Below are 17765 nucleotides of genomic sequence, written 5' to 3' on the forward strand. Positions count from 1 at the left end.
GGCTCCAGGCTGGGAGGACACACACACACACACATCACTGTGACAAACCCCACGGTGCCAGTGCTGGCAGCCAGGGACACCTCTGCTTGGCCAGCACACACACAGCTGCAGCAGCCAGCTCACAAATCCTCCTCAGCTCAGGCTGGAGATGCCACAAGGTCCCACAGCTCCAGCCAGGGAAAAGCACATTCACTGCAGAGCTCAGCTGGGTCCTGCAGAGGCGTTACTGCTTCTCCCAGACTGGAATCCAAGTGGCAGCCAAGGCAAATCAAGGCTGTCTGGCCCAAGTGTGTGAAGGAAGGGAGGTGGGAAATACTGTGATGGGACAGTCACAATGGGATACAAACATAAACAGGGAAGGAACCACTGCAGGCAGGGCCTTGGTGGGCAAGGCAGCATTCACAGCATGGGCCAGGGCAAGTGTGTCCTGCTATCAGTCCACAGATGTGTCAGCTACAGCTGACAGCCAGCACTGGCCCTTCCTACTAACCTAAAGAGCAAACATGAGATGTGATTGTACCCAAACCTAACCCCACAAACTGCTGAGCAGTTCACACAGCATCCAGGTTGCTCACTTAAGCTCTTACTTCCACTCTGGGTGGCAGGAGTTATCAAAAGAGGAAATGCAGAAGTATTGAAAACAAATTTATTTAAAACACACACACAAAGAAAATTGCATGTGAACACTGAGCCCATCTTGTCCTCCCTGAACACATCCAGCTCAGGCCTCCTCCACTGCCATGCCCAAAACCAGCACCATGGGAACTTCACCCTCAACAAATGGGTGTGAGAAAGGGTGTTCAGTTTAGGTGTCAAAGGCAGCACATGGATTGAGCTGTAAATTCACACCTGCTGACAGCTACACAGAGGTAACATCCACTAAGGCAAGGGAAGCCTCTCCACTCTGGATTCTGGCTGGAGATTCCCCAGCAGGTACTGAAGGAGTTTCCAGTGCCCAAACAGATCATCATTAAGATCAGAAAGAGCTGTTTTGTTTCAGTTCTTATCTTTCCCTGTCTCCCCCTTCCTCCCCTGCAGAAACCAAGCACAGGGTCAACCCATGTGGGCACCTGGGGAAATGTCAAGTGCCAGGCACAAAGGCCTGGAGCAGAGGCTGGCTGCTGGTTCATGGAGAGTTGAAAGCAGTTTCAATTATCACCCATCAGGCTGTACAGTCAGCAGAGATGGGAACAGAGAATCCCTGAGGGTGCTTGCAATCCAAAGCTTTCCAAATGCTCCCACTTGGTCCCTCCTGCAGAGGAGCCCATAACAACTAGTGACAAACAAACAGAAAACATGTCATGTAGAGGGCCAGCAATTCTCTCCCTGCTGTGCTTACCTACAAGGCAAAATAGTGAACAAAGTTGCTAAACAGATTTGACAGGGCATTTAACTACTTAATTCTGTTCTATTTACAAGGTCTTCAGCAGCTCAGCACTCCCTTAATCCATAAGGCACGAAGCAAGCAAGAGGATGTACAACCTAGTCCTTGTGGCTCAGGATCTCTGCAGCATCCTGGAGGGCTGGAAGATGGAGGTCTCATCTCACAGGAGCATGTGGCAGGCTCTGCTCCAGCTCAGAACTGCTGGACAATCAGCTTCCTCTTCACATCCCGGCTGAACCGATTCATCCTGAACACTTCACTGTCATAGAAGGCTGAGAGGTTGTGGATGTTGATCTGCCGAGCCTGGGAGGAGGAAGAGGGGAGAGGTAAATGTTTATTTAATCAAAGTAAGAACCATGTGGTTTCCCACAGCAGAGGCTGCATAAAATTTGACAGTCAGCAATCTCTGCTCTGCTCAGCAGGAACCAGAGCTGCAGTAGCAGGGCAGACTGCAGGTCAGGAGGAAGGAGCATTGGCAGTGCTGAGCTGAGCCAAGAGAGGATGCTGGCTCAGCATCTGCCTGCTCTCAGCTCGTCCTTTTACTTCCAGCAGAGACAGAATGTAACTCCTATCCAAAAGTCCCCAAAACCTCATCCAGCAGGAGAGTTTTGCAAGGGAGACATCTGACTGGGAGTGGTCACCCTGGCAACACTAAGATTTGGCTTTGGAAGCATTTACTGTGCACATCTGATGCAAAGAGCAGAAGAGCACTAAACCACACTGCTCTAGTGCCAAGCAAGGTCAATATTTTGCACAGAATGGCCAAGTCAGAAGTGCAACCTTTGGACGAGCATGAAGATGCATTAAGAAGGCAAGTAGCCTCAGGAGGGATTGGAAGGTTCATACACATCTGCTTTTTGCTTCTTCAAATGCAGATACCAGGGAACTTAAGTTCTCATTCATCTGCAAAAGGATTTACCATTCCAATCCCAAAGCTTTATGGGGGTGAATGAGAACAGAGAGGGAAGAATACAGAACTTCCAAACAAGAGGAGCAGATGCAGAGGAGACAATCCTGAATCTGGGTTATATTGATTAACATCAGTCTTTTTTATAGTATCACAATGCAGGAAGGGAAGTCAGAAGCCTCAGAATGCCTCTGGTTCTGAGGCTGCAGAGAGCACGAAGCAGTCCCAGAGGCAGCTGGCTCTAAGCCCATACCTTGTCCACCAGGTCCTTCTCGGGGACCTCGATGGTGTCCTGCTGGGCTCCGTAGCGGTTCCTCTGGTACATCACCTGCTCTGCAATCAGCTGCTTCAGGATGAACAGCAGCAGCTCGTTGTTGTCTCGCTTGAACGAGAGGTAGCGGGAGAAAGTCTGGGAGGGAGGGTGAGATGAGCCATGAGGATCAGAGCAGTGACACACTGCAGTGCCCAGCACCAGCCAGCCCCCTCCTGCCACAGAGCACACAGTGACACTGCTGTCACCTGTGCCCTTAGTGTATCTCAAGTGACTGTGTGCCAAGCTGCCACCTGCACATGCAGTGCCAGCCCTGTGACAGCCACAACTCCCCTGCTGGCTGCTTTTATTCCCATCTGGAATCTCTGTAGGGGAGCTGGTGCCTCTTGGGGGCTAGCAGTGCACTGCAGTGGAGCTGTGCTGCCCACAGGGACACAGCCATGGGAGGGCTGGCCCTGGGCAAGGCACAGAGCAGTTTCCCTTGACCCAGACTGCCCTGTGCCTCCCCAGCAGACGCTCATACTTGGCTGCCTGTTGGAGGCCAAAGAGAGAGGCCACGAGTCGTCCAGACAGAGGGCAGACACTCAACAGTGGATAAATGCCAGCGTGCAGCCAGCCAAGAGCTGTTCAGAGCCAGGCTCTGCTACTCAGAGAGCAGGGCAGACTGCACACTAACCCACAGTGAGTGCTGTCCTGTGGTTAACTGTACCCTGAGAGCCCAATAAAAACGTGAAGAAACAAACTGCCTGCTTGGCTTGATCACCTGGCAGCAGCAGCAGGTGCCCTGTGCCAAAATAGCAGGGAAGGTGTCAAAAAAGAATAGACATGGCAGTGCTTTTGAGTCAGAAGCTCAAGGTACACTTCCTTCTCAGACCCAACAAAGCCATTGCCTCAGCACACACTAATGAGAGGCAGTCACAGAACAGTGCCTTGTTTGGGGTCCCTCCTCAAAGGCACCCAGCTTGAGCTGTTATTGCACAATGATTGAATTATTTTAAGTATCCAGATGTTTGAGACTTTGCTATGGGAAAACCTGGGGTCAAGCTGGTAAGGAAACCTTGTCTGACTGTGAGTGTGGTGTGTGTAGGTCTGAAGTGGCCTTGGTCCCAGGTGGTGTTAGTGTGACTGCCAGAGGGGCCCCTGGATGGTCAGACAGGGAACTTCCTTGACACTTCAGACCCACAGTACTTACACAGGCTCAGTGCCTGTCTCCACAGGACAGAGCCCTGCAGAGCACGAAGTCTCTTCCCACAGCCAGGGCAGTACAAGGAGCTGCAGCTGAACCTCTGGGCCCTGGGTGGAGCTCCAGCCCCCAGCTCAGGTGGTGCCCAACTTGCGTAGGGGGATAAAATATAAGAAAATAAAGACAGTGTAGGAAGTAATCTTACCCCTAAGGAGTTGCAGTTATCAAAGATTAGGAACAGGCCTGACTTAACCAGGCCACAGCTGTAAGCAATGACAAGAAGAGTGCTATAAAAGAGTGGGGTGGTGTTGAGAAGGGAACTGGAGTCTGTTGGCTACTGTGACAAGAAAGAGTCAGTGCTCTGAGCAGCTGCCCATGAGAAACCCCAAGAAGGTGTGAAACCTTTGTGATGAGGAGACACCAGTATGGAGCCCCTGCGATAAGATGACACCAACCTTGCGCATGCTGCGCGTGACGCTGAACTTCTGCGTGTCGATGAAGCTCTCCAGCATCACCCTGATGGCCATGTTGACATCATCCTCCACCACGTAATCGCGCAGGTGCATGCGGGCGTGCGCCTCGGCCATGCGGATCATGGACTCGATGTGCCGCACCGTGATGGGGATGCTGCCCGTGGCCTGCGGGACGAGAAACACGGCACTGAAGGGACAAGACAGGGGCCTTGTGCCCAGCTCCTTTCACACTGCACACACTGCTCCTTTCTCTCTGCACCTCTGAGGGAGACTCAGGATAAGGAGGCTCTGCCACCTGCTGGCACAGCCACACAGCCTGGCACAGCTTTCCGGCTCATCTGAATTCAGCACAGTGCAAGGGGATGTTGTGGGGTTGCTCTGTGACACTGTTTAGGGCTTCTCCAAGATTACCAATCTAGTTTCCTCTAGTAAATTTTAGGAGTTAAAGAATCAAAAGGCCAACCAAAACAGGTATAGTTTTCCCAAGCTCCAAAAAATCTCCCTCACACCTCAACAAATTCCTCTCACCTTGAGAGCCTGAAATGAGCCTGAGACATCCCACAGACAAAAGAGAAGGGCATTTCTACAGATAATGGCTCCTTGTAATGTATCAGGAGCATGAGGATCTGAGAGAATGCAAACATCTCCTGTGGGCCTGCCAGACTGGGTGATCACAAAAGGACTTTGCCATGGCAGGCACTGTACATGTGTCCCGCCCAACAGTCCAGAATCATCAACAGGCGAGACTCTGTACTTAGAGGAAGAATCATCTGTTCAGCAGACACTGCAGGATCTGCCTGTCTCTCACAGAACAGCAGCACAGACTTCTGTGATGGGAATGGCAAGAATGTGTCAACATATGCTGGAACAGTCTCAGGCTGATCTGCAGTCTAGATACATACAGTTCTTCCCTCCTTTCCTCAGTATTCTCACCATAGACTCCTTCCTGAGGTCACTGTACATCCTGGCCACCTTGTCCTGGTCCATCTGGTTGAGTTTGGGGTGGACCTTCTCTTTGGCATAGACAATATATTTCCTCAGGATCTCTTGAGGAATGGGCTCAACCCCATAGGTGTTGGGAAGGATGACCTCATTAGTGTCCCCATTCACTGCCTCCTTGCTGCCTGGGTGGTGCTTGACATGGCTGCCAACAACGAACCGGGCAAGCATTTCATCCTGCAAGAGAGCAGAGCACCGACAGACACTGAGCACAGCCAGTGGACAGAAAAACCTCAATGGGCAGCTGCAGCTGAGCATGCCAACAGCAGCACTAAGGCCCAGCACACACTCAGGGTTCCTGGTTCAGCCCCTACCTGCACTGGGTCCACCGTGTCCCTCACCACACACAGGATATCAAACCGGGAGATGATGGGCTCCGTCAGGTCCACGTTCTCTGAGAACGTCAGCGACGGGTCGTATCGCCCACCTGGGTCACAGGTCAATAATAATAAAAATAATAATTAATCCAGGTCAAACAGGCCCCAAGGCTGGAGCTCTGCAGGAAGGACAGACCTCCAGTAGGTTACTGAAGACTTTCCTGCTTGCTTGATCTCTGCTCCAGACTTGAATGAACTAGGCAGAGGGAGGGAAGCTGTGCCACAGCTCTCATGGCCGTGGAGTTATGCTGAGATGGTCCTGTAGTCTCTCAGCACTTACCTATGGGATTGGCAGCAGCCACAATGGTGCAGCGAGCTTGCAAGGATGTGACAATGCCTGCTTTGGAGATGGAAATGCTTTGCTGTTCCATGGCTTCGTGGATGCTGGTCCTATCTTGATCATTCATCTACAGGAAAGCAGGAATGATTTAGAGTGAAAATTTGTCTGTACCCCACTGCCAAACACACCAAAGAAAATCAGCTCCAGAAGTTCTGAAAAGGCAGCAAACTGCACTATGGACCAGCAAGGGCCTAAGCAAACTGCAGGTACTTGGGTCATCTGGGAGATGCCACCATGAGTTACAGTGTGTCCTCAGAGGACAGAGGCACAGCTGGTCATTTCACAGCTAATCTTTCACAGAGAGATGAAGCTGGGCTCACCTTGTCAAATTCATCAATAAGGCAGACACCTCTGTCAGCCAGCACGAGGGCTCCTGCCTCCAAAGTCCACTCCTTGCTGACTGGGTGCCTCTGCACGTAGGCTGTGAGGCCCACAGCAGAAGCACCCTGGCCAGTGGTGAAAATTGCTCTGCTTGACACCTTCTCTATATATTTAAGAAACTGTGATTTTGCTGTACCAGGGTCTCCACACAGAAGCACGTTGATGTCACCACGAACTTTGTGTTTGCCACCTATAAAAGCAATGGGAAAACCCTGTGGCAGCAGAGTGCATGGCTTGGCAGCAACCCTGCCCTGAGCACCACAAAGCTGAAGAAAAGACAACCAGCAGGCATGGCAACCAGCTTACAGGAAAGTTGAGGGGGAAAGCAAGTCAGTTATCTTTGTAAAACAGACTTTCTAACCTGGCTGACACATCCTTCTAAAGAGATGATAACAAATCAGGGTGCCAGAAGGTCAAACCTCTGAAGGAGCATTAAACATGACCTCCTAGAGGAGGGATAAAAACTTGCCTGGGTTTGCAACAGGAGCTGTTTCCAGTCATAGCATTTCTACTGTCACATCAGTTTTCAGTGTGATAGAAGAACCACTCACCTGGGTTTTTGGGCTCTCCACCAAAGAGAGCTAAAGCCAAGCCCCTCTTGATATCTTCATGTCCATAAATAGATGGGGCAATGCTGGCAAAAATCTGAAAGGGAAACCAGAGGAGTTGTCCAGGGAATACCAGTTTCCATTCTGAAGAGAATCTTGCATGAACATCAGCAAAGTGCCATATCTAAAGCTACTCTTAAGATATTGCTGTCTCCAAAGAGTGTTTTATTATCCAGTGTGAGGCCTTTTTCAAAGGTGATGACCCACCCACTGTTACCTAAAGGAGCTTCACAAAAATGGTGCTTTTGGGGCATGGCAGATTATTTAGTCTGGTGCTGGAAGCTGCTGCCACTGCCTCCACAACCCTGTTCTACACAAGGAACATCACAGTGCCTGTTATCAGCTCTTGTAAAGCTGGGGACCTTGATCAGAGGCTGACTCCCTGCATGTGATAGCACTTGAATGGGCTGTGCCACACATGAATTGTTGTCATAGTCCAATATTACAAACAACTGGCTTATTTTCTCAAGGGTATTCTGAAAATAACCTGATGCTGGAGACTACTCATGTTAAAACACTCCTGGTCCAACTGAAGCTGCTGCATCCACTGCAACAGCAGTCACTGTAACTACAGCACAGCCAAGGCAATGGAGCAAAGTCCCTCATTACAGAAGTTAAATCTGACCCAAGTGAGGTTGAACATACACCAGTCCAGGAGTTTGTTCTTTCAAGTACTGGATTCAGGTCTTAGCATAGAGGAAGCAAAGCTAAAATCTTAAAATCTCTACCACAACTTAAGCTAAGCAATAATATCGCCTTTAGGGGACTGGAGATGCAGTCAACTGGCCTCACAGAACACTTCTGCCACTTGGCTTTTAAAACACAGAGAGAGAAAACTGATCAGATGTAAGCACTGTCTGAGTGTGTCTCATCTGTCTTCTAGCCCTGTTGGGATGTAGAAGGATCAGAGAAGGAAAGGGAGAAGCAGAAAATTTTACCTCCAAAGGTACAAGGGAAGTTCCTTATTTACTTCCCTCCTATAACTGACTCTCACCAACAGCTGTCTGAGAGCTACAGAAGACCATTCAGAGAGAACTGGGATTTCTGGGTTCCTTTAACCACTGTTTGGCCAGCTGACCCATTTCATCACATTCTGATCCAGCTGCCAGGTGGCAAACTATCCACATGAAAAGAAGGGATATCTGAGGCTGACCCACCTTCTCCCCAATTTGCTCATCCTTGGACAGACCCACAATCACTTTCACATCTTCATCAGTCAGCTCCCCAACAGCCAGCTTGTTGTCCTTCTTGGCAATGTGGTTGGCCAGGATCACAGTTGCAAACACTGGGAACCCATTGGCAGTGTTCAGGGAGCCATCATAGTTGTTGTGGTAGATCCCTGTCAGCTCCTGGGAAGAAGGAAATGCTGTCAGTGCCTGCAGAGTCCCAAACAGCCCCTTCTCCATTCTAAGGTAAGGCTCAAATGCATCTGAGGACAACACCTCCATCCCCACAGATGTTCCTGTGAAGTCACTGTTAGAATTTAAAAATTTAATACCCTGTGCTCTCCTGAGACTTGAGCAATGTACTCACAATCTCATCTCCTGGCTTGCAGCTGTCCACCAGGTCAGCCAGGAGAATGGCATCCTTGGAGCGGGGCAGCCTGCCCGCCGCCACCTTCCCTGGGCTCTCCTGGATCTTGATGCGCTGGTAGTTCTGATACACGGTCTGCAGCAACAAAATCAGAGTTACCCAGCTGGTCCAGCAGGCACCAGCATGGCTCTTCAACCCAGCTGGTCCAGCAGGCACCTCAAGAAAAGGGCCACTCCAAGATTTCAGTTAGAGAATTATAGACATGGGAGGATGTGGGCTGTGAGGAGCAATTCCAGGGTGTGATAGGCAATAATGGGGACAGAAAAGCACTTTGCTGCATCTCACCACTGTGGTTTAGCCTCCACAGTGTTTGCCCATCCAAATACCAGACTAGTTCCTGAGAGAAGAATGCTCCACTTGTGATGGTTAAAGGTATCAAAGCAAAGAATGAAAGTCAGAAGTTCCACATCAATGATTTTGCTCTCTGGTTTATTTAGCTGACAGATCAGGACAGACTGACCTAACTGGGAAGGAGATCTGGACAGCGTGTGTCTGCATTTCTAAAATAGGGATAAGTAACTGTGTACCACAAAAATGATTGTGGCAAAAGATTCAATCCAAACACCTACAGTGTGGCAATAAATTACTTTTGGTTGATAAACTGAGTCAAGAGCAGGTCAAGAGCTCAAACACTCCTATCTTCACAGCTCCCTGGATATAGAAGACCTTTCTAGCCACAGCAAGCTGTTCAAAGGGCGGGAGTCAAAGCAGGGCTGTGAGGAACAGGCAGTGCAGCAGGATGAGCAGCCACTCTCACCCAGGCAAGCACACAGTCTCTTACCTCTTCCATGTTGATGTCAAAGGGGCCAAGAGACTGACACTCTGGACAGGAACCAGGTTTCACCTCCTGGTTCTGTGACTGGAAAAAGGGTCCTAGGATGAAGTTGCACTTGCTGCAGTTGTATTTGACCATGCTGAGCTGAGGCAGGACCCCTGTGCAGCTTGTCACCACTCCACTGGTCCGGATCAACTGATTCAAGTGCAGCTGCCTGGGAAAAGACAGAGATATGCTGGATGCCTGCAGGCACCAGAAGGCAAAAAACCCTCCAGAAATATTCCTGCTGCAAGGCACAAGTTTACCTCAGGGAGCTGAAAGCGCATCCTTAGTACGATTTCTCCCTGTGCTAAGCTCAGTTATCCTGTTAGACTTACCCAGAGGTTTAGCTCACAGGTGAGTCCTGAGCACCCCAAAGCCTAAAGCAAGCCCCAGAGCCACTGCTGGTAGCTCTGCTCTCACCTGAGTGACCGCAGCTCTTCCACCAGAGGGAGGTGGGAGATACGGACATGGATCTCCTGAGCAATGCGGTCGTACTTGGGGTACATGGCCAGCACCACTTCCTTGGCTGCTTCATCAAAGATCTTCAGCATCTCTGCTGGGGCCTCAGGCAGAAAGTAGGCAAGGACATGCTCCTGGGCTGCCAGATCCTCGTAGTTCACCACCAGACTCTCTCTGTTCTCTTAAGAAAAAGATGGGGTGAATTGTAATTAAAGCCTGTTCATTCCTCAAGGAGTTTGCAAAGGATAGCCAGAACATACAAGCCTGTATCTTGCAGGCTGCAGCTAATAGAACTCTGCACCTTCCCCAAAGTTTAGAGATTAACAATTTGAAAATGGGTGGAAAACTCTTTTAAATTTATTTCTCTAACAAATTCTTTATCAGTACCAAGCTTGTGATTGTTCCTCTCCAGTTCTGCACAGATACTCCCCAGGCTCACTGTTCCTGAAATTCAAAAGCCTCAGCCCAATATACAATTTTCTCAGAGACCTCCAGGAAACAGAAGTTAATAGGAGAGACATTATGTGTGCTGAATGGTTGGCAAAAATCCTCCTGTGTCTTATGTTCGTGGAAATGGATGAGACAAATGCCTTTTATTTCCTAGCTTTACAAAATTGATCCTGTTCCACTGCTGAAGCTTCTGCTAACTATAAAGAATAAATACAACAAGCACAGCTACATGAGCTGTTCCTAGATGTGACAATTTCTGCTTTTAAAACTCATCAATGACAGCCTTAATGACCGTTTCTTCTGGCAGTGCCTAGTCAGAATACAAGGCTACAACACTGACACAGTTTCCAAAGTCACAAGGTCTATTTGTGTCCCCTTGCTGGATAATGCAGTTTCCAGTGTGAGAAAGTAACTGGTGCAGACAGCAAGCAATTGTTGTCTCTTTCAGATCACAAACTTGCAGACCACTGTCTGCTGCCCCACATATTCTTCTGCTAGCATTTCTACGAAATGAATATTAATGAGGAGCAGACACCAGGGGCCTTCTAATTAGTCAGCCAGAATCAAAGAAGACACTAGACATGTTTCCATTATTCATTTATCTCCATCAGCATCAGTCGTTCTTAAAGTGCTGATTCAATGTCTGGAACAAAGAGGGCAGGCAGCAAATACCCACCTCTGTACTGGATCACCACAAAGAACCACGACCCACATAAAGAGTGAGAGAGCCTCCAGTGACCCAGCCCTACCTTTGCACATGTCACTGATCCTCTCCTTGAAGACATTGTGCCCATGGTCATCCACATGGGTCTTCAGGAAGTTCTTGAAGCGGTGATAGATCTCAAGCCGGGGCGCTGCCATGGAAACCCACTCCCTCACAGAATGCCCTTTCATGTCCTCCAGGTTCTCAATGCTCTCAATCATGTCCTCATCCTCCTCCTCCAAGCCTTCGGCAGCCCGCTCCGCCAGCCGCCTCTTCCGGGCAGGGCGGTCTTCATCCTCATCGTCACTGTCTGGGGGTGGGAGGAAAAACTGCTCAGCACCTGGGACTCCCATTCCCACCCTATGGATTAGTCACAGTGGGATTGCAGAGGCTGTGCAAGTACAGAGGTCACAGCCTGGGATACAAACCAAGAGACATCCCAGGTCCACCTTAAATCCAGTTCTACACTTGCTCCTACATCTTCCACAATGCAGCCAAGACTTTAAGGGCGTTAATTTGAAGATTTGTATGCAACAGCACACATTCAAGTCTATTAATGCCCTGCCCAAGGAATGAGCTTGAAAGTGCAGCAAAGGCCCTTCCACCCTGTGACAGTGTTCACCAGGGTTCTTGGATGAGGGGAGAGATGAGAATGTTGACTCCATGTTCAGAAGGCTTGATTTATTATTTTATGATATATATAGATTACATTATAACTATACTAAAAAGAAATAGAAGTAAAGGTTTCCTCAGAAGACTAGCTAAGAATAGAAAAGAATGAATAACAAAGATCTGTGGCTCAGAGAGTCCAAGCTATCTGGTCTGTGGTTGGCCATTAATTGTAAACATTCAAGATGGCCCAATCACAGACAAACCTGATGCATTCCACAGCAGCAGATAACCATTGTTTACATTTTGTTTCTGAGGCCTCAGCTTCTCAGAAGGGAAAAAATCCTAAAGAAAAGGATTTTCACAAAAGATGTCTGCAACACCACCCAGCCCACAAAAGTCTGTACAGGAGCACCAACACCAAGAAACTTGACAGCACAGCTTGGCAGAATCCCAACCCTTTGATACAGGTCCAGGATCCTTAATTTGTTTCAGCAGTGACCAAGACACCAAATGAGCTCCCAGGAAACCCAAAGGAAAGGGAACCTGCATTGGGGAATCCAGCCAAGCCCACAGCCAGTGATTTCATTAAGAGCCCAGGCACACTGGAGCTCTAGAGACCTCCCTACTGACCTGAGAGTAGAGAGCCCAGCTCCCCCCAAGGGTGAGGTTTCTATCAATCCCCAGGGTGGCACAGCTCACTGCACCTACCGTAGAGCAGCCCCCTCCTCATGCGGCCCATGCCCTGCTCCAGCTCGCGGTCCCGCTGCCTCATCACTCGCTCGGCAGCTTCCCTCTGGCTGGCAGTCAGCTCCTCCACATCTTCATCATCCAGGGCCAGGCCCTCTGCCTCGTACACATCCAGCTCTGGGATGGGCCGGTAGTCCCTACACACACACACAGAGCAGGGAGTCAGGCCAGGAAAGCAACTCTGCAGCCCTTCTGCAGCTACTGCTGGGCAGGTGTCAGGACAGTTCTGCACAGATAGAATGGTGTTGAGCAGGAAGGCACGTCCAGGGGAAGATGCCCTGCAGTAAAAGGGCTCCAAGCACCACAGTTAGGAATGCAAAGAGCTCCAAAAGCATGATTGGGAATGCCAGCATTCAAGCCTTTGTGTTATAAAGTTCAGTTTGCCAGCAGACCTTGCTGAATAAAACAACATCAAAATTCATGCCTGGAGAAGCAGAGCTGGGCTGAATGCACATCACACATCCAGGCAGATCCTGTGGGATCATGATGGCACTTTGCTCAGTTCTCCCAGGACTCAAATGACATCATGCTCTGACCTTTTTTTCCCCATTGCCCAGCAGCTCTTCAGCCCTGTCACCCCAGCTGCCAGCAGAGCAGAGGGATCACATAATGCCTGAGAGCTCCCTCCATGTCTCTGGCTGCCTGACATCCCCAGCACCCCATCGCCAGACACAGCGCCCCAGAACGATTTTCTTACCTTTCCATCCCTTCCCCAATGAGCTCTTCCCCTTCTTCCTCCTCTTCGGGGAGCCCCTCGGTCCCCAGGAGCCCTTCGGACTCATCCTCGAAGGGAGGGAGGTCCCGACCGGGGCTGGACGTGAGGGCATCGCCGCGGCGGGAGCTCCGCACGGGGCTGGTCACCGCTGCCTGCGACTCGGAGGAGTCCTGCGGGGACAGGAGGGCAGTGAGGGCAGGGGAGAGGGGGAGAGGGGGCTAGTGCCTGCAGGGGCCTGTGCCCGTCAGTAGGGGGGTATATGGATCACCCGTGAATTATAATAATTAACCCTCCTTGCAAAAGACAATGGAAACATATGGGGTGGGGGGATAGGGTGGGAGATACGGGGGTAAATCCACCCTGGCAGCACAGCCGGAGCGGAGGGAAAGGGTCCGATCGTGCCCCGGCCCGGCTCTCTGCTCCCAGCGCCGGGAACGCGGGAAAATTCCCCCGGCGTTCCGGGAGCACGGCCGGGCGCGCCCCCAGTGTCCCCCCCACCCCAAAATCCCCTCTGGACCCCGCAGCGCCAAGTGGCCGGCAGCGGGGAGAACCCGGGACCCGCACCCATGAGGATGGGACCCCAAATGATCGGCTCCCCCTGCCCGGCACAGCCCGGCACGGCCACTCACCGCCATCACCGCCGCTTCCTGCCCCGGGAATTCCGCGCGAAAACCAGACCACGTGGTCACGAAAGCGCGCGAAACCTCATGAATAATGGACAGCGGGCCCCGCCTCCTTATGAATATGCATGAGGGGGCGGGACCCAGGGCCATCCCCCGGCCACGGGGGCTCGAGAGGCTGGTGAGTGGCAGGAGCAAACTTTCACAAACTTTAGCAAACATTTCCCTCTGGGCTTGAGAGGTTTCCTCCTCTCGGGAACCCGAGGCACAGGAGAGATCCCGCTGTGAATTCCCGTGCTCGCGGTGGCCTCTTTGGGAGCTAAAATCAAGCCTTGCTTGACCGGGTTTGCCCCTGACCCAGTTCAATCGTCTTTGCTCTGATTCTCGCTGAAACTACAAGAGATGGGAAGGAGGTTCTGGCATTTTATGGGGTTCTTTCTGGGGGGAGGTTGTTTGCTTTAGGGGTTTTTCTAGGTTTTTGGTGGGGTTTTTTTTGTTTGGTTGGTTCTTTTTGTTGTTGTTGTTGTTGTTGTTGTTTGGGAGGGGTTTTTTTTGTTTTTTTTTTGTTTGTTTTTTTTTTTTTAATGCAAGCCTGTATGTGCTGCAAGTAACAGGGGGCTGATCAGAGCTATTCTGGAGAACAGACATATCTGTCTCTCCAGCTGTTCAGTGCAGTGAGCAAATGCCATTTGTGAGAGGAACCAAAGAAGAGCACCTGTCCCATAGAGACTGGAAGAGGAATTTAGAGAGACAAACAAGCAATGGGGCTGATGTTTGGCAAAGAGATGGAATGCTTCCTTCCAGGCCACAGGGTCTGTGGTTTGGATTTTGGAGGTCTGCATTCTCTGAAGAGTTTCTGACCACTATTTAGTATCAGGCTATTTCTGCTTTTGGCTGGACTGGGATGTGAGACAATGACCCTGAAACAGGAGACACCAGAAGCAAAAGTGCCTGAAGAGGCAGCTGACAATCTGAAATGGATCTTTAGGAGCCCAGCTGGATGATTCAGGCTGGTACTAATATAGCAAAGCAGGAGCATCATGATATAAATAGGAGAGTGGCTCAGCCTCTTCTCTATGGCATGTGGCAGGGAGCTGGCTGGTGCTCAGAGTGAAACAGACACAGGGACACCCCCAAGATGCTCCCACTTGTAGGTTCCTAGAGACCACCATGGGCTTGGTGATCTTAGAGGTCACAGAATCACAGAGCCACGAAGGTTGGAAAAGATCCTCAGGGTTGTGGAGTCCAGCTGTTAATCCAGCCCTGCCAAGCCCACCACTAAAACATATCTCTAATCGCCACATCTCCATGGTTTGGGAACACTTCCAGGGATGGTGAATCCACCACCTCACTGGGAAGCCTGTTCAATGCTTGAGCACCGTTCTAATTTCTTTCCTAATGAAGAATTCTTTCCTAATGTTCAGTCTTCCAACCCAAGTGATTCTATGGCTTAAGGGAAGGCAGCCCAGGACCTGTCTGACAAGGCCCAGATGACACACTGTGATAAGCCTGTGTCACCACAGGGTGCCACTGTCTCTCCAGGCACCAGACAGCTGGATGGACAGACAGATTTTCTGTTTGTCCTTCCTGGAAGATCACACACTTGTCCATGTTTTTTCACTGCTAACTTTGAGTGCCACCTACAAGTGGTCCTATGCTTGAGCTGGGGTGCTTTGTCTCTTTGACAAGAGCTGAGCTTGGGCAGCTGAAACCACCCCTAAAATCAGGCTGCTGCCATGCATGGAATTCCTTCTGCTACACTAGAGACATGGACTGGGGATGTGAGAGGGCTGAGATGCAGATGGGGCCCAGACTGCTTGCTGGGCTGACCTCACCTGAGCACCAAACTCCTGAATATCCAACCATACCACTAGGATTTTGCAGAATTGTGGCTTCCTGCAGCACAGGAAGAGCCCTAGTGAGTGAATTCCCCTTGAAAAAAAAGGGCAGAGACACAGGAGTGCAGTCCAGGTCGTATCCTGTAGTGCAAATTTATGCCCAGCACTAGAAATCAGCAGGCTGGTAGAACAACTCTGAAACAAGACAGGCACATCTGTCCCTGCAGCTGCTCAGCACCTGAACAGCAAAGCAGTTTCAGATCAGAGGTAATATCCTGTTCAGTCAACTGATTTAATAAAAACTGAAAGAGTATTTGAGAGAGATAAAATGTCTCAGAAGAGTGCAATTTGGTGATTACATGAAGGTGTAATGCTGGACACCATGTCTGCATCTTCCACCTCTGGCACCTGCAAGGCAGGTGAGATTGCCACAGCACAGCAGGCTGCAGCAGGTACAGCAACAAGTGCCAGCTTTCCATGGGGGCCCCAAGGTTGTATCAAGGCTACTGAACATCACCTCTTGTCCTGCTTCAGCCCAGCAACACCAAGAGACACAGCAAGGACAGAGGGAGTGAGCCCTGCCATGTTTAGGTGCTGGCTGGAGATGAGGCACAGAGCAGCAGTGCTCAGCTGAAGTGGAAGGATGTGTGCAGGTGAGGACATGGAGCAGTCCTTGGAGGTGGGAAGAGGGGGGTTATGTTTGCCCACACCATGTGGCAGGGCTGGTTAATTCAAAGGAAATCCTGCTTCATACAAGCAGTGAGGAAGGCAGAGCTAAAGGTGTCACAGTCCTTGCAGTGACAACCAGCAGTCTCCTGACCATGAAACAGCTTTTGGATCTGGTGTCCCAAATACTGGGCTCTAGCCTCAAGCTGAATCAGATGGCAAAAGCAGGTGGATTGGAAAGCAAAATCTCTCCTTGTGACACAGTTATGTGGGAGGTAACACATTCAACTAGTTAGTGCCTGAGGCTACAAGTGAGAAGACATGGATTTTACTTGTCTGTTACCAAGGCACTTCTTAGGCAGAAACACTCCACCTCTCTCTAAACAGAAGTGTCCCTTCTATAACTCAGAGATCTTGGAGTCAGACAAGCCTTTGAGCTTGGATCCATAAATGGAACATGTCAAAATATTGCAACATATCATTAACCTGAGCGACAGTGTGAGATGAGACAAGCTAAGGACTGGCTTCTCCAGATGTCATTCCAAAGGCATGACACCAGCATGAAAACCTGTTTCAACCCAGTGGAAAATCATAAGAATAGGGCTGAGGCAGGCAAGTCTCCAGGTATAACTTCTTCATGAGGCTGGCTGAGGAAAGCTAGCTGGAAAATTTGACCTAAGAAGAGGATGAAGCACTATCTGTGTGTGAGCAGGGCCTGGAACCCTCTGTGTATGGTTTGCTAGAGCAGAACCTGCAAACTTGGCCAAGGTAGGGATCTTCTAAAGAGGTGTAGGCTCTGTAGAGCAAACTTCAGCATGGCAAAAGCCTTTCATTCCTACAGAAGCAAACCCTGCAGCCACAGGTGAGCCACAGGTAGAAACCCGTGCCACAATGAGTCCTGCTGTCCTTGCAGTGACTCAGATAAAAACCATTCTCCTTGAAACTTCTCTGTCACTCAGCTCTTACTGCTGAGAATAACGTGCTGGTGCTTAGCTGGTTATTTCCTTTAATTTCCTAAATAAATCTTAGCTCATTTGTCCCAGTTGCTTCCTTGTTTACAATACCGACCGTCTCTTTTGTCCGTCTGGTATTCGCACCTTGAAATCCTGCTAATTATTGATTGCATTTCCCCTTAGCAGCTGCTGTCCAAGCTACGCCGAGTTTCTTTAGTCAGCTTTGAACTCTCCTCACAAGCCAAACTCCCAGGTTGTTAATCATTCTCCCCTGCAGGAATTATTATCGGATCTCCCTCAATTATTAACTGCCCTGCCTCGCATCCTGAGGCCGTACAGAGGAGTTGTACTGTGCTGGCTGCCCGGAGCAGCGTGACGGTGAGTGCAGGACAGCAGAGCACGGGTTCTGGGGTGGGATCGGGCTGGAAAGGACAGAGACTGCCCGGGATGGGACGAACCAAGACCGCCGGACCCGACCCGCCGAGCCCCGGGGTCACCGCCCTGCCCGCCACCACCGCTCCCACCCGGCTAGCGACCCACAGGTGTGTGAGGGACGGGGCGCCTTTAAAGCGTGGCGGACCCGCCCCCTTAGTCCCGCCTCCCGGCCCTTCCTATTGGCTGGCTCCGCTATTTCTGTCGGGCCCTTTGACAGCACCCGCTCTCTGATTG

The 17765-nt window shown here is 50.4% G+C and overlaps 1 protein-coding gene across 1 annotated transcript; it reads right to left on the minus strand.

Moving 5' to 3' along the window:
* Window positions 1-696: 696 nt before the first annotated feature.
* Window positions 697-13667, minus strand: MCM2 (minichromosome maintenance complex component 2). Its single transcript, XM_058812986.1, has 16 exons — window positions 13649-13667; window positions 13002-13189; window positions 12266-12441; window positions 10992-11255; window positions 9754-9973; window positions 9298-9505; window positions 8457-8591; window positions 8081-8272; window positions 6867-6960; window positions 6255-6505; window positions 5875-6001; window positions 5532-5644; window positions 5152-5394; window positions 4201-4383; window positions 2545-2700; window positions 697-1687 (listed from the first exon to the last, which is right to left on the minus strand). Exons 1-16 carry the CDS (start codon window positions 13652-13654, stop codon window positions 1577-1579), a joined length of 2667 nt encoding a protein of 888 aa, XP_058668969.1. The 5' UTR covers window positions 13655-13667; the 3' UTR covers window positions 697-1576.
* Window positions 13668-17765: the final 4098 nt, after the last annotated feature.

The sequence above is a fragment of the Ammospiza caudacuta genome, chromosome 12, assembly GCF_027887145.1.
Source record: "Ammospiza caudacuta isolate bAmmCau1 chromosome 12, bAmmCau1.pri, whole genome shotgun sequence".
Classification (NCBI taxonomy): Eukaryota; Metazoa; Chordata; class Aves; order Passeriformes; family Passerellidae; genus Ammospiza; species Ammospiza caudacuta.

Excerpts from the sequence above, each read along its gene's own strand:
- MCM2 (XM_058812986.1), bottom strand. Across the intron at positions 6,961-8,080 it reads ATGAGCAAATTGGGGAGAAG|ATTTTTGCCAGCATTGCCCC; the intron begins GTGGGTCAGCCT and ends TTTCCCTTTCAG. Across the intron at positions 4,384-5,151 it reads ACCTCAGGAAGGAGTCTATG|GCCACGGGCAGCATCCCCAT; the intron begins GTGAGAATACTG and ends CTCGTCCCGCAG.